The 15,457-nt window shown below is 40.7% G+C and overlaps 2 protein-coding genes across 13 annotated transcripts in view; one reads left to right on the top strand and one right to left on the bottom strand.

Moving 5' to 3' along the window:
* The window catches only part of APPL2 (adaptor protein, phosphotyrosine interacting with PH domain and leucine zipper 2), a 96,044-nt gene that overhangs the window by 52,777 nt on the left and 27,810 nt on the right, over positions 1 to 15,457 (top strand). For 3 of the 8 annotated variants that reach the window (XM_073324198.1, XM_073324180.1, XM_073324213.1), the window contains exons 19-20: positions 139 to 279; positions 2,623 to 2,670. In XM_073324198.1, coding sequence (XP_073180299.1) covers positions 139 to 279; positions 2,623 to 2,670 — 189 coding nt within the window. Of the gene's footprint in view, positions 1 to 138; positions 280 to 2,622; positions 2,671 to 2,772; positions 3,304 to 3,527; positions 14,933 to 15,457 lie in introns of those variants that run through there. The other 5 variants (XM_073324221.1, XM_073324229.1, XM_073324173.1 and 2 more) reach the window with 3 other exon arrangements.
* WASHC4 (WASH complex subunit 4) overlaps positions 5,546 to 15,457 on the bottom strand; it is a 65,839-nt gene continuing 55,927 nt past the window's right edge. For 3 of the 5 annotated variants that reach the window (XM_073324149.1, XM_073324140.1, XM_073324159.1), the window contains 5 exons: positions 14,213 to 14,360; positions 12,437 to 12,533; positions 11,699 to 11,895; positions 10,752 to 10,851; positions 6,866 to 8,948 (listed from right to left, as the gene is read on the bottom strand). In XM_073324149.1, the coding sequence (XP_073180250.1) occupies positions 8,881 to 8,948; positions 10,752 to 10,851; positions 11,699 to 11,895; positions 12,437 to 12,533; positions 14,213 to 14,360 (610 nt within the window). In that variant the 3' untranslated portion in view covers positions 6,866 to 8,880. Of the gene's footprint in view, positions 6,476 to 6,865; positions 8,949 to 10,751; positions 10,852 to 11,698; positions 11,896 to 12,436; positions 12,534 to 14,212; positions 14,361 to 15,457 lie in introns of those variants that run through there. The other 2 variants (XM_073324121.1, XM_073324131.1) reach the window with 2 other exon arrangements.

The following is a 15,457-nucleotide window of genomic DNA, read 5'->3' as shown; positions in this document are numbered from 1 at the left end:
AATTCTTCATGTTGATAGTAAAGTTTAAATAACTGCAACATCTTTGATTGTTTCCCTCTGCACTGATAACACTTAATCCCAGAGAGGATCAGTCGGCCAACCTAGTTGACCTTAAAGTTCTCTAATGTGCTTTTCCAGTTTGAACTTGCCAGTGTGACGCAGTTTGCTGCCCATCAGGATAACAAGAGACTGATTGGTTTTGTGGTCCATGTCACTGAGTCTCTGGGGGAAGAATCCATGAGCGCTAATATTTTTGAGAGCAACACAGAAGGCGAAAAGGTCTTGTGATTGTTTTATATTGTATTTTTATGCCGTTTTTAAAAAAAATTAATCCTAGTGTCTGTCTGCCTTTAAGGAGCCTCCTATAGGGGGAATGTTACAGAAACAGAGTCAGCTGGATTCCTTTATTCTTAATCTAATGATTGAGGGAAATGTGATAGCATAAGTCCAGGCACATAAAAAGAAAGGAACTTGTGTGAATGCTGATGCTACTGTCTGGGGCAGAGGTGGGCAAACTATGGCCTGCGGGCCTGTCCTGCCTGGCCCTTGAGCTCCCAGCTGGGGAGGCTTGCCCCTCCCCCGCAGCCTCAGCTCGCTGCGCCACCCACGCTCTGGCCCTCTGAGTGGCATGGTAAGGGGGCGGGGCACAGTTGGATAGGGGGTGGGGTAGTCAGGGGACAGGGGCCAGGCTGTTTGGGGAAGCACAGCCTTCCCTACCCAGCCCTCTGTGCAGTTTTGCAACCCCAATGTGGCCCTTGGGCCAAAAAGTTTGCCCACCCCTGATCTAGGGCCTTAGGAGTCAGTGTCCAGCACCAATGCTGGCAAAAGCAAGGTTGTCTCCTGTGTTGTGATCGTTACATATAAGTTGTTGTATGCAGTATAGTTGGAGCTGTGTCAGTTCCAGGCTATTAGAGAGAGAAGTTGCATGAGGTAATCTCTTTTATTGGATCAATATGTATTGGTGAGAGAGACAAGCTTTCAAGCTACACAGAACTCTTCTTCAGGTCTGGGAAAGGTACTCCCAGTGCGACAGCTAAATGCAAGGTGGAACAGATTGTTTAGCATAAGTAATTAACACACATTCTAAGGGACCATTCAAGACGTGAAGAGCACTGTGTGGCTCAAAAGCTTGTCTCTCTCTTGAACCAGAACTAGTCCAATAGAAGATCTTACCTCACCCATATTTTCTCTCTAACTACCTTTAAGGAAAGATGAATTGTGGGATCGTGGGAGTGTTAACTCATTTCCTAATTTCCCAGACTTTACAACAACTTAGAGAAGACAATGCAGAATATGTCTCTGGTTTGATACTAATGGATACAGCTGCACATGAGATAACAGAAGGCTGTGCAAAAACAAGTAGATAAAGATGGGAGGGACAAGTCCACCATTTTGTTCTGCATTCTTAAGACCACTACTGATGTGGAAGAGCTTTTTCATTAGTAACTAAGGCCCTGATCCACCTAAGTTAGGCACCTGCCTCCCGATTTCATGCTGATGTGGGTGTTTCTCTCACTCTCCTGTTGAAGCTGTTCAACTGTGTATGAATAATTAGAGTCATGGAAGCAGAGAGACTGGAGCTTAGTCTCCCACCTCCCAGGTAGGTATCCTAACCACTGAACTACAGCATCATTCTCTCTTGCCCAATGACTAAGTATTTATCCAAAATGGAACAGCTTCGACAGGAGAAATTGAGGGAGCCCACATCAGAATAGCCCACAGCTCAGTAGTTAGAGCTCTGGTGAGAGATCCTCTTCAATCAAATTCTCTCCCCATCTGCCTTGGGGCAGGGGGGCACGGCTGATTGAACTTGGGTCTCCCTCATCCTATGTGAGTGCTCTAACCATTGGGCTGGAAGTTGTGAGGTGTATATCACCACCACCACATCCTCCAGCTGTTTTGTGCAGAGTGAGGCAGTGCGTAATTCCTTCTCCCAGCAAGCAAGTTAAGTGCCTGATTCCAAGCAGCAGGTTCCTGTTTGTGAACTGCAAGCGGAGCGAGGCACCTCCCTGCAGCCCGGAATTAGGTGTCTAGCTTCATGAGAGAGTAGTTCTTAGGATGCACCCCTCTTAGGTGGCTCCCTGCCTAGCATGCTGGCTTTTTGTGGATCACATTCTTAGACACCTGTCTCTCCCCATTCTTTGTACAGGGAGTCTAGGTGCCTGACTCAGGCTTTGTGGAGCTTAGTGTTGTTTCTTGATTTTCCAAGCATCTAAAAGCTGAGTGTCATAATGCTTTGGGTCACTAAGGGTCCATTGAAGCCACTATTCTTTCCATTGACTTCAGTAAGCATTGGAGCAGACCCTACTTTTGTAAAACAGACGTGAGCTGTAGCTCACGAAAGCTTATGCTCAAATAAATTTGTTAGTCTCTAAGGTGCCACAAGTCCTCCTGTTCTTTTTGTGGATACAGACTAACACGGCTGCTACTCTGAAACCAGACAGATTTAGATATCCATTTCTATGATAACAGGATTTTTTTAAAAAAGGGAGATGCTCTTGCTATATGAACGGTCTCAGAGATGATGAATTTTCATTGATGATGCTTCATACAAGTTAGTTTTTAGTAAAACTTAGCATAGACTTTTAAAGTCCACTTACATTTTTTTCTTTTTTTTTCCAGATTTGTTATGCAATAAGCTTGGGAAAGGAAATTATTGAGGCTCAAAAGGTGAAGTATACTTGTTCTATTTTGATTTCCCCACACCAATCTCTCATGGTAATGCTCATTTATGTCCTGTAAATTTGACTGCACTGTTTGGCTATCTTACAGCGTCTATAAAACACAGTCCAGTGTGAGATCTGAAGACTACTGCTGCTACTGCACAGTGAACACAGACATGCATTTAACTCAGTCAGCTAAACAGCACAAGTTTACATTTAAAAATATGCGCTCTGAGTTAGTGAAAAAGGCACCTAAAATTGAGCTTCCCGCATTCATCCTTCACTGTAACTATCCCCAACTCTTCTCTCCTCTGGGCTGAAAAGTTAGGATGTGGTTTTTCCACCCAAAAGAAATGAAAGTTACAGTTGTGAAGATTCATATCGAAATCTCATGATTTTCCAAAATTTTCCTACACATTTCTGGTGTCACGAGTTCCAAAGCAAGTTAGATGTATCAACAGTTTTCTCTGGAAAAAACAGTTTACACAATAAGCAAAAGTACCCTTCTCCCAGAAAACTGGGTAAACTCATTATTTCTTCAGTAGTTGACAAGTTACCCACAACTTTCACCAATTTTTTCAAGGGCCGGAGTAGTAATTCTAGGCAAAAGCAGCAAATAAAAGCTCTAATCCTGAAAACAGTCATGTATGTGTCTAATTTTATGCACAATTAGTCCCACTGAACTGCAAGGGATTATTTGTTCGTGTTTCCAGGATTGGGGCCAAAATCTCATTTACATACATAGTGCTATATTTTAAAATGTGTGTCATGCAGAGAACACAACCTTGAACAGAAGCTCTATATGCTAAAAAAAAAGATACCACAGCTTGTTGAACTTAGTGTTCATTAACATCTTCATTTCAGGATCCAGAAGCACTAGCTCAGTTAATGATGTCCATGCCACTAACAAATGATGGAAAATTCAAATTATTGAATGACCAATCAGAAGAGGATGGAGCCATACCTGAAGAAAGGGGGGAGGAGTCAGAAGCATAAACTTTTCATTCCTCCTATGTTGGCTGGGAAGGGGGAAAGCAGGGAGTCTTTTTTGCAAAGATCTCTGGTTTTCATATGTTTGTGCACACCCTAGGCCAGATTCTCTTCTCTCTTACACTAAGGAGTAACTGAGTGTAGTTTATCTTGATTTACAATGGAGTGAGAGCAGAATGTTGCCTTCTGGGTTTGGAATAGCTGACAATCTTTTGTGGAATGTTTCAATGTTAGCCCCTTGATGCTGGCGGTCAGCTGAAAAATGCTGACTGTTCAAAGCAAAGAGTTAATATCTCATTCTTCAGATTTATACACTTCCGGTTAGTTTGGAGGTACTGATCACCTTCTCATTGATTTGAGTTGGAGTTGTGGATGCTCAGCCTCCCTGAAAATTAGGCCACTGTAGAAATTTCATACCCATAGTCTCAGTAATTTCCATAGTTTGCATGATATAGTGTATCTGAATGAAGGTTAAGAAAAATGCACTATTTACTTTATTTTCAAATGAAGTTTTCTAGTTTCTAGTGTACTTTAAGTGTAACAAGAGTTCATCTTTTGTGCTAGTCTATTTACAAAACTATTTGATAAACACTAATTTTTTCCTATTAATAATCTATTTTTGTATTGCTCCTAGAATAAGCTTACAAAATAAATTTAAGTGCCTATTCATCTTCATGGGGACCACACTTACTCAATTACAGAATGTATAAATCCTGGATATAAAACAACTCCTGGATTTGTTAGTTTTAAATACAACTAAATGCAAACAGAATCCACAAATAGTCAAGGAATTTGCATGTTTGTGTGCTATTTTTATATGGTTAAGCTTCTTGAAAGCAGCAGCCAGGGATAACGGTCATAAGTCAGTATGTCTATAGCATTAAGTATGGTTGTAAGTTTAACATTAATTTTATGGTGAAATATAAAGTCTGATGGTCTGCAACACTCTTCAATAAAAAAAAGTTTACCAATAAAATGCTAGATTAGAAATCTGTGGTATAGTGACTGGTGTTTTCACAGAGCTAGCCTGAAATGAGGCACTTTGTGCACTGGCTAGGGAGTTTTCTCCAGTTTCATTTGCAATAAGTTATACAGGACTTGCTTATGGAGGTTTGGCCATTTTGTGTTGCATAGTCAAGAAGCAGCTGGTCTGTCGGATCACTGAAGACTGTATGCAGTGGCAAATACTTTAGAGACCAAGACACCACAGGAAAACCTTCTAAAACTGTCTGAGTGAGGAAAACCCATACAGCATTGGTTCATGCTGTTCTCTATATCTAGTTTCATTTAAAAAACTTAGCTAGAACAGCTGATTGCTTAGAACCAGTTGAATTAAATCTAAATTTCTTTTTAGGCACTTACTAAGAAATTAGCTTTTCTGATCATAGAATATCAGGGTTGGAAGGGACCTCAGGAGGTCATCTGGTCCAACCCCCTGCTCAAAGCAGGACCAATCCCCAATTTTTGCCCCAGATCCCTAAATGGCCTCCTCAAGGATTCAACTCACAACCCTGGGTTTGGCAGGCCAATGCTCAAACCACTGAGCTATCCCTCCCGCCCTCTGAAACTAGAGAGCTTAAGGTTAACTAGAAGAGGGGGATCTTCTAAAATATCTTTCCAGATGCCCATTTTGCATGGAATCAGTATGACAGAAGGCCAGACGCCCATCAGATTTATCACTGAATGTTTGAATGTGAGCACCATTCAAAGTTAATTAGAGCAAAATATTACTTCTCCAACCCTCTGTGTATGGATTTGTTCACTTTACTCCTGCCACCCAAGCACTGCTTTGTAAGGACAGCCACCCTATTACCTATTTTTATGAAAGAACTGAAACCTGCTTATAGTTCAGAGGACACCTGTTACTGAAGACAAAAAATTATAGAATGATGTTCTCAAAATTACATTTATTAACTTTCTGTACATAGTGTACTCTACTCAGAACCAAAAAAAGACAGAGGTAACAAAATACCCTTTTTGTAAAATGAGTTAGATAGTACATGTTACATTTGGTCCTTCATACCTGAGAAATTGAAAATGGTTGTCATCAATGGCCATCCAATGTAAAGTTAAAATTTCCCTCCAACTTGCAGAATGCAGTAGGATCTCAGGAATCTGCACCTCAGCAAGTCTCCAGCCTACAGATACACACTGGAAGCACATTAGCTGCTCACTGAAGTGTAGACAGGTCAGCTGTTGGTGGAGCCATCACAGTGGAATCTCTTCCCCCACCCCAAACTGGGCCAGTGGAAAGGGCACATGAGAGTAGTCCTTGCATTCAGTAAGACCCTGAAATCAGACTAGAGCACATACTAGACTCAGACTCCTCCCCCAGTACTGCTGTTGGGGGGGAGCGGGGGGGCAGCAGAGGGATTTGTAAGGCTGGGCTTTGTTACTGCTTGATTGGCTGCCGTATTCTTCAGTCAGGAGAGGGGCATGGGCTTTTAAAAGGGCTGTTGCTACACTTCTGCTTCCTGTGACACTCAGCCCAGCTACAGGAATAAGTGAAAGAGGGCAATTGCTGCTGCTTTCTTGGCAAGACAGGCAGCTTTCAGCAATGTTCCCCCCCCCCCCCCCCATTCCTGACTGAAAGGAAAAGAGGAGCTAAGAAGCTGGTCTATCAGTCCTCAGCAAAATGAAGCCAGCTGTGGCCATCCTTGTTCCCTCACTAGCCCAGGGCTTTTTGGAGTGAAGTGGCAACAGCAGCTTTCCAAGATTCTGCCTTCTGCAGACCAGCAGCCTTGATATAATCGCTTCCACAATCGTGCAAGAGCTGCTGGGCCAGGTTTGCACTGTAGTAGCACCGCAGGCCGTTGTAATTCCTAGTGAGATGGATGGGTTTAATGGGGAGCTCTCCCACACTGGCACATGTGGGAGCGTGCCCCAGTACTCCAGCTTGAAACTGAATGAATCCGTACAATGGTTCCCCCCATTAGTGAGATTCTACTGCATAGTGAGATGTTCCAAATATATTAACTACAATCCTATATTAGCAAGAAGTTATATCATTGTACATATGTATATATTCACACATACATTACACATCCACATATGCTACCTCTAAACAGGGTACTAAAAATAGCCTTTAGTCCTTTCTGTGGAATTTCGGTCACTGGAACCACATTAATCTGTTCGCACTGTACAGATCAGGCATATACACTACCCAAGATTAACTGCAAAGTATTAAGGGTTTGTAATAGCATTCTTCCAAATTACAGGGCAAAAGGGAAAAGTGCAGACTTTATTACAGCATAGGTATGCCATGAATGTACATGTTTACACAGAGTCAATCTACAGGAGAAGTGAGAGACTCTAGCTATAGATTCTTCAGACCCCCCAAGAACCTATGAACTATACGACTGAAGCCTGGTCTGGAACAGCGACATATGTATACGCACATACAGGAGCAGGGAAGTTAGCAGCAGTAGCAGCACTGCTGAAAATATCTGCTATTGCCCCAAGGAGGTCAAACTAGACACAAATAATTACAAATTAAGTATGAAAGTCTCATCGAAATAAAACAGCACTTCAAACAAATACAAATTAGGGTACGCAGCACTCTCTAGGGCCATCTCAGGAATTATGACAAATTGCAAATAAAGGATTTAATGAGTGCAGCCAAGTAAACGGTTTGTGATGCTTCTGCATCATGGTTTCAGCATTAGGGAAAAAAATTCTGCGCCAGTCTGGTCCCTTCAGTTTCAACAAAACATCATTTGTCCTAGATTTCTACATGAATCAGTGACTGATCGGGGGGCTAATATCAGGTGTGTCACACATTTGTCATATATACATAATCAATGACCAGCTTTGGAGTAATTATGAAACATTTATAAAACAGCATCTTGCACTGTAATTAGGAGATGAGACTGGCAACTATGGTCCAATAAAACATACCAGATGTGCCAAAAAACTGCAAGTCACAGTTAAACTAACTGACGTGTTATTTAGCTAGCAAGGCATTGTTGTATATTCTGGGTGATTAAAACATAACAGTACCTTTTCATAGTTAGTGGTAACTGGCACTTAATGTTAAGATAAGTCTAGCCATATGCTTGAGTCAGGAATCTGGATAACTATTGTCTAACTCTTGCACAATCTACAAAACTGTAGTAAGCACATGTTTAAGTTATACAGAATTCTCACAGTGTACAGCAGCTTTTACAGCCTGCAATGCAATTATCATTGATCATAAAGCATGTAAGACTATGTTTGGACAACACAAAGGGTATAACAGACCTAAAAAGGTAAGGAGATACAGACTTGAGGCTGAAACTTGTGCTTAGGTACTACAGCATTCATGAAATGTAAGATCACTTAAATATTCACAGACACCTGTTCATACAGTGCCTGGTCATAAGAGGAAGCGCTAACTCTGGTTTTTTCTTCTCTGAATTTCCTTACTTTTGTAGATGAAAGGCAGGCCTTCAGTGTAAACCTAAAGCAATTTCATTAGCTTAGTTTTCCTTTGTCTCCCCTTCTGTGTTATGAAAGAAGAAAAGGCAGGGAAAGTGAGCTACTGAAGGGGCCCTAATCCCTTTAGGTCAGATGATATGCCAGTGGATCAATATCAATGAAGAATACAGGCTTTGAGATATGCTAACATTAATAAGCGTTTCTGAACTGCGTATCAGTCTCAATTTACATTCACAAGATATGCAGAGCATCATTACAGTGTGGTATGTGACTATGGTATTAGGTGCCACATATGCTCTGGATATGATGCATTCCCAGCACCCAAATTATTTTTCAGACAATAGATACTAGAAATGCAAATTATGTCTGTCTTTAAGTGTTTTTCCTGGTTGAAAAGATCAAAATGCCCTTGTGCTAACCAGGCCTACAAGATTTTTTAAGTGATGTTTTAAAGTTAGGGATGCAAGAAAACATCTGAAATTAGTAAACTAATAATTTTGATCTGCACTTCTGTAACTTAAGAAAACAATTGTTCCTAAGTCAAGGTTTTACATGCTGCATTTCAGCTCAGAGCAAAATTCTGTAAATAATGTAATAAACTCCTGAAAAATAGGGTTTTCCAAAGGAAATACGGACACACACACAGCTGTAGCAGCCCAGTGGGTACTGCTACACTATTGTACCATTTTCTATTGATTTTAACACAAGAGGTAAATCAAATCTAGAGATTTTATCCCTACAAAAAGTTATTGGCAGGAACAGGATAATGAATAATTCTGATAGCTCATACAAATAACGCATACCAGCAATGTCATTTCACAACAGGATCTGCAGGTGCAGCAGTGGAGAGGTCTCCATTGCTTGTTTTGACAGATTCTTCTACAGAAGAAAAAAAAGAATTAAAAAGAGAAGTTGAAACTAACAGATATGTTATATTTAAAGCAATAATTTGTTTTAACCAGACATTGTGAAAAGTAAGCTTGCTGTATGCCATGAACGTTCCAGTTCTATTCTCTGGGCTGAGATATCCTAACTGACTGTAGCATCTGAGGAAGTGAGCTGTAGCTCACGAAAGCTTATGCTCTAATAAATTGGTTAGTCTCTAAGGTGCCACAAGTACTCCTTTTCTTCTAACTGACTGTGTAGCAATAAGGCCCTGACCCTGCAAACTAATGCTATTTCATCCTAAAAAAAGAAGTTTCCTTAGTGAACTAGCCAGCTTCCCTTGGTAGAAAAAATAATGGATCCTTTCAGGACGGTCCCCTTGTTCTGTTTACTTCCTTTATGTTTCTGGCACACTTACATTTTATTTACATTTTTTAAATGAAAAATTGTGTGTGTTTTTAGCCGAAAACTCATAACGTCTGTGGTAGGAACCTACCAGAACTACAGACAGGAAGTTTAGGTTGTACTACCTTTAAAAGAGGCATTGCTGGCCAAATGCTACTAATTCTGTTTTCAACTTCACTACATTCGCCTGTGTGGGATTAACTATAGCAATTTTCCTAAATTCCTTGGGACAACCATATATCTACCTCACAATCCTTGTGAGCACTTTCTATTTTTTAAAGAGACAGGCTTTCAACCACACATGCAAACTCTCCCTTCCAAAGAGAGACTATATAAATTTGTGTGGTAGGATTATTCTCCTGACACTGAATATATATAATGCCTACTAATGTTAATTGGGCGCGTCACCTAAACCATGAAACAACAATATACTTCCTAAATCCTGTATTAGCAGTTCATCAGCCAAGACAAAATACATTGTGAGCATCTGCATGTTAGAAGTATAGTATGTTCAAACCTTTATCTCCCTACATGTTGCCAATGATCTTTGTAGGAGAGTTAAAAATAGTTCCTTAATCACAGCTAAGGCTACAATTTAGTCGTGGGTATTTTTAGTGTAAGTCATGGACAGGTAATGGGCAACAAACAAAATTTCATGGCCTGTGACCTGTCCCTGATTGTACTATAAATACCCATGACTAAATCTTAGCTGTGTGGCTGGATGGGAGGCCACCCGAGTGGCTGGCTGCGGAGCTGTTCCAGCAGCAGCCAAGGTGGTTCTCCCCAGGGCCACCTGAGCAACTATCCCTGGGGCCAGCTGCTTGGGTGGCCCTGGGGTCAGCCACAACGGCTGCTGCAGAAGTCACAGAGAGACTCTGTGACTTCCACGACCTCAGTGACAGACATGGAGCCCTAATCACTGCCACTGAACTGTAGCTAGTAGCAATGATGAATAATTCAAATGGAATTCCTTCAAAGAGTTTATCATAAAGACAGTGGAGGGGAGGAGTTTACCATTACCAAATTGGTGATGGTGAGAATGATAATGCATTTAGCCCATTAAGTGATATTACTGTTATCTGCCTTCCTCCCCCATCAGTGGCTTTTGGGCTCAATAATCTGGTTTAAAATTCACTCCACTCCAGATACCACCACAATCAGCTGTCTTTGAGTCCTGAATCACCATTAGGCTCTGACAACAATATCTGGAGTGTGTAGGAGTTCTGCTGAATCAACTGACAGTAAGAAGAATGTAGTTACACAGGACAAGGAGATAGCACCCCATGTTGAAGTCTGAGCCATATTACACAGGAAACCACAAAATCCTAATCAGGGTATCTCTGAAGACACAAGAATGTCAAGATCTGAAAAAGTTCTATAACATTCACTAACCTTCTCTCTCTTTCTTTTCCTGGTTTTCTTCTGCTGCAGTTTTGTCTGCTCTAAAAAATATTCTTGCACTGCTTAGCGAGAAATAAAGCAGTTCAAACTCCTAATGAAAAATATTGAGACAAGAAAGAGACTTTCAGTAAGCGGTAGTATATCACAGAATTATTATCTACAGCATATGTGAATGGGATCTGCAGAAGCACCTAAGTGAAAGTCAATACTTCTAAGTCACTTAGGTGCTTTTGGAAATCCCACTTTATACCTTGTTCACATGCATTTTACAAAGCACTTAAACTGGACAAAAGAACTTTATATTAGTGCATTAAATAGATTAAGTCTTGTGTCACGTGTGTTACTTCTATCCATTTGAATTACTGATTTTCCATGTTACCTTACAGCTATAAGAGGTGGTATTACCTACATAAGGCAGAAAGAATTGTAATTTTTATGCCTAGAAGTTAAAACTACTATATTTCAAAAAATACTGAATAAGGCTTGCCTTTCCTTGGTTTGATAGCTGGGACATTACTCATCTTCACAATTCACAGAAGTCATAATAGCCAATGCTATGAACCAAGCTCCTTTGACTCTCTATACACAAACATATACATCATCATATTGTTTATTGCTACCTACCTCCTAATTCCATCGTCAGTCATTCTCTCTCAAGTTAGCCATCTATTGTAGATTTCAAGCTCTTAGGAGCAAGGTATTTCTCGTCTAACACATCTTAAAGCACCAAGCACACTTTCAGCATTAAATATATAATTAATACCACCCAGCTCATCCGTTCTATAGAGAGGGGCGTTTTTTTGTGCTAGGCAGCAGTAAATAGTTTAATGGTCTCTACAAATTCTTGATGGTGCTTTCTATAGCACTAATAACCAACTGAACCAAGACAAGCAAATGTGGAGTTCAATACGAGTCATATAACTGGAACCATAATGTACCTGTAAACAAACTTCCAGTCGCTTGTGGGTAAGGTTCATAGTCTGTAGTAGCTTTTCATCTTGATTAGTTGATTGCACATTCTGTTGCTTAGCTACTGCTCTTATCTCCTTCACATACTTCTCCCTGACTGACTGGAACCAGTGAAGTGAATCAAACTCCTGGTACTGATTCAAAAGCTTTAGAATGTAAGCCACACCTGCAGTCATTAACAAACCATTTACCAAAGTCAAATTGAACAAACTGAACAAATGAAGGCACATATTCTATATATACACCCTTGAATATCCTCTAATATCAGTATTGGGACTATTCACTTTACATGCTATGTTACAATTAAGTCTTAACTGTGAAGCTATAATAAAGAGCAAGTTTTACTTCGTAAAACATCACAGCTAGATGTGCTTTTATGCATGCTCCCCTGAAAATAAAAATGTTGAACTAAATAAAATCACTAAAACACCCAACGAATGATGAAACAGACTTGTGTAAAATTCCATTTTCCTGTGGTGAAATGTTGTCTGTCCTAGTTCGCATAGAGAAGTAAGAGAACTAAGTACACCATTGAAACTGGAAAGCAATAATCTACACAAGTCAGTCATGCTGAAGTAAGGACAATTCAAATTTTAAAATCATAAATAGTGGGCAATGCTAAACATAAAAGTTGTGGCAAATTATTATTTTGTAAACTCAGAATTATGCCAATTGACTGGAAGACAAGACAGTATGGTCAAACTTACCCATGGCAAAACCATCATCAGTGAAAGCTGCTCCACCTTTGTTCTTTTTATTCAGCTTCTCTTTACAGCTAATTGAATGTTCTACAAAGTTGAGAGTCTGAAATGAAGGAAAGGCAGTTGTCCCAAAGAATATCATTTCAGACTTTGTCTACACTAGCACTTTTGTTGGTAAAACGTTTGTCCGTCAGGGGTGTGAAAAAACACACCCCTTGCCAACATAAGTTTCACCAACAAAAGCTCCAGTGTGGACAGCGATAAGTCGACAAGAGAGCTCTCTCCCGCCGGCATAGAATGGCTACAGGGAGACCTTACAGCAGCGCAGCTCCAGAGGCACAGCTGTGCCGCTGTAAGATCCATAGTGTAGACATAACCCAAGAGTAAGATTTGGTAAAATGAAAGGTGGCCATTTGCAATGTTGTCAGTTGTAAAATATAATTACATCCAAAAACCCGAGCTACATTCCGAGTCCCTGATTTATAAGGGTTTTGGATGGACAGCACATCTGTTTCCTAGGCTTTTGGGGAGACGGTCAGCTGAGGATTGGAGGGTTCTGAGTTTGTACAATATAATTAATAATGTAAGGTATAATTTTCATTATATCTGCTGATGATGTCGAGTGCTTTATATTATATCATTGTTTAATATAAGGGACATAGAACAGGAGCACGGAGCAGGTGTCCAATGGAGGTTTTAATAAAGCTCAATATAAACAAAATAAATACCTTGTCTTAAACCTAACCCAAAGATCGAAGACGTTTTTCAAAAGCTCACTAAAGACAGTGTTTTAAATTAGTACTGAATCAATTTTGTTCAGAAAGTCACACAGGAGAGTCTCATGCAGTTTTATTACTCTGTTAGATGGAGCTACTCTTTCATATAATTGTAGCACTTGCGCACAATGGATGTGTTTTAGGCGAAATGCCAATTCTCTTCAATTCATGCAGTGAGCAAACCAGTAGTTTATTAATACGCACACCAGAGTGGTGCATTCATCAGAGTGTAGCTCAGTTCAAAAAGATATTTAATGAAGCTTTCTGAAATGCAGCCATCTCGGAAAAACAGCTGAAAGATGTAGGGAAAAGGAGAGAAACTTTCCCCCTTCTTGTTTGAATATATTCATTCGTTAGTTTTCTAGCCTTTCCTTGGATTATGTGGCCCTATTTTCCTCATTTATATCACCCATGATCCCACCTCATCTTTCACAATCACAGCTGGAGGTTCAGCCACTTTCAGCTAATTTTCTATTACAAAAGCTAGTTTTGGAACAGTGAACAGTTCCCAACGTTGGCCTTGATCATGCCATCAGATCCAAGTGGGCAGCACCCTGCTGAAGTCAGTGGGGCTCTGCATGGAAGGCAAGGATCTTCCAGACCAGATCCAACTGCAGGATGAGGGCCTTAGAGTTTATACACTAGAACTTGGAGTTAAAAGTGGTTGGAGGTCCCCAAGCTGCTGCTGAAAGGACACTTTTGGGGAAGAGGCAATTTAATATCATTGCTTTTTCCCCTTTCATTCCTGTCTTTTTTCATCGCATACTATCCCAGATGTCTCTTTTCTCTCTCCGCCATTAAGATTCCTGCACTGATTTAATTTAATGGATGGAAAGATTTTTGAAGTTACTCTTCCAGTAAAGAGGTCCCATCTGTGCACTGTTGGGAGTTGGTGCTCAAGTCGGCTTGAATAGCTTACTACACATGTACTTATGATGCATAACATTAAACCACACATCCAAAAAAAAAAAAAAATCACATCAATTTAAGTGGCAAAAATACTAACCAGTGGGGGAACAATAATGTAAAAGTTGCGCAAGTGCATGTTCTTTGGACTGCGGAATTCAGGAGCAAACACGTCGACAAGCATTTTGAAGTACTCTGTGCCTTCTGCAGAATTACGCGTGAGATCAGTGAGGACAGAATCCAACTGCCTGCAAAGAATGAGAAAATTTCGTATCTGATCATTTTCTGTTGGACAGCTCTTCTCATCATTCATCACTAATAGTTAGTACCCCACCTATGGGATTTGGAGGCAGTCCAATGTTTGTTGCTAGAGGCTCCAGGAGTAAACCCAGCCCTTCAGTCCAGGCCACCAGAAGAGCTGTTCTACAGTTGTAGAAACACTTCAGCAACTAATTATTAGTATTAAGACAACTGGGTATAATGTATTAAATAACCTAAAACAATTATATGTCTGAATCTCCCTTTAGAGAAAAATTCCATTTTGTATTTTGGTAATTTATCAGATTGTCAGGGTGGCTGAATGAGGAGAGAACAGAAAGAAAATTATTAGGTAAGGAATTTCTCATTTTGTTGCACAACTTCTCTCCTAATTCATCACTAACAAGAAGTAGCCAGCGGTGAATCCTAGAAGTGTGGGGGGGAAAAGAATATGCAGAGTTTATTATTACATTAGAATAAAAGACAGGAAGGGAAAGGTTTCCCCCCATATAAGGCAAGGAATTAGGTAGAAACCAACCTAGAAGCACCCACCTACCAAAGGCTTTCTTCTGCAGACGAATGGAAACTTAGGCCTGGTCTGCACTGGGGGGTAGGGGGCTGGGGTGGGGGGGGATCAACCTAAAATACGCAACTTCAGCTACAAGAACAGCACAGCTGAAGTCAATGCATCTTAGGTTGACTTACCTTGCATCCTCACAGTGCGGGGTCAACTGCCGCCACTCCCGCCTCTCGCTGCAGTGGAGTACAGGAGTTGACGGCAGAGCAATCGACTTATCACGTCTACACTAGACGCAATAAATCGATCCCCGATAGATTGATCACTACCCGCCAATCTGGCGGGTAGTGTAGACATACCCTTACTTTGCAACTCTTCGGATGAGGCTCATACACATTTTCCCCAATGCTTCGAGAGACTTCTGTGAATAGTTTCCCAGATTCCTAGCATGCCAACTGGTGTAGGATTCTAACATCTTGCTTGCAACAACTTTGAGGTCCTAGAGCCTTGGCATTTTGGATAGAGTGAGCTGAACAGGGTACACTTGGCTTTTGTACTCCATATGCTTGA

The sequence above is a fragment of the Lepidochelys kempii genome, chromosome 1, assembly GCF_965140265.1.
Source record: "Lepidochelys kempii isolate rLepKem1 chromosome 1, rLepKem1.hap2, whole genome shotgun sequence".
Classification (NCBI taxonomy): Eukaryota; Metazoa; Chordata; order Testudines; family Cheloniidae; genus Lepidochelys; species Lepidochelys kempii.
The sequence above is the reverse complement of the archived record's forward strand: the minus strand, read 5'-3'. Positions and strand labels throughout refer to the sequence as shown.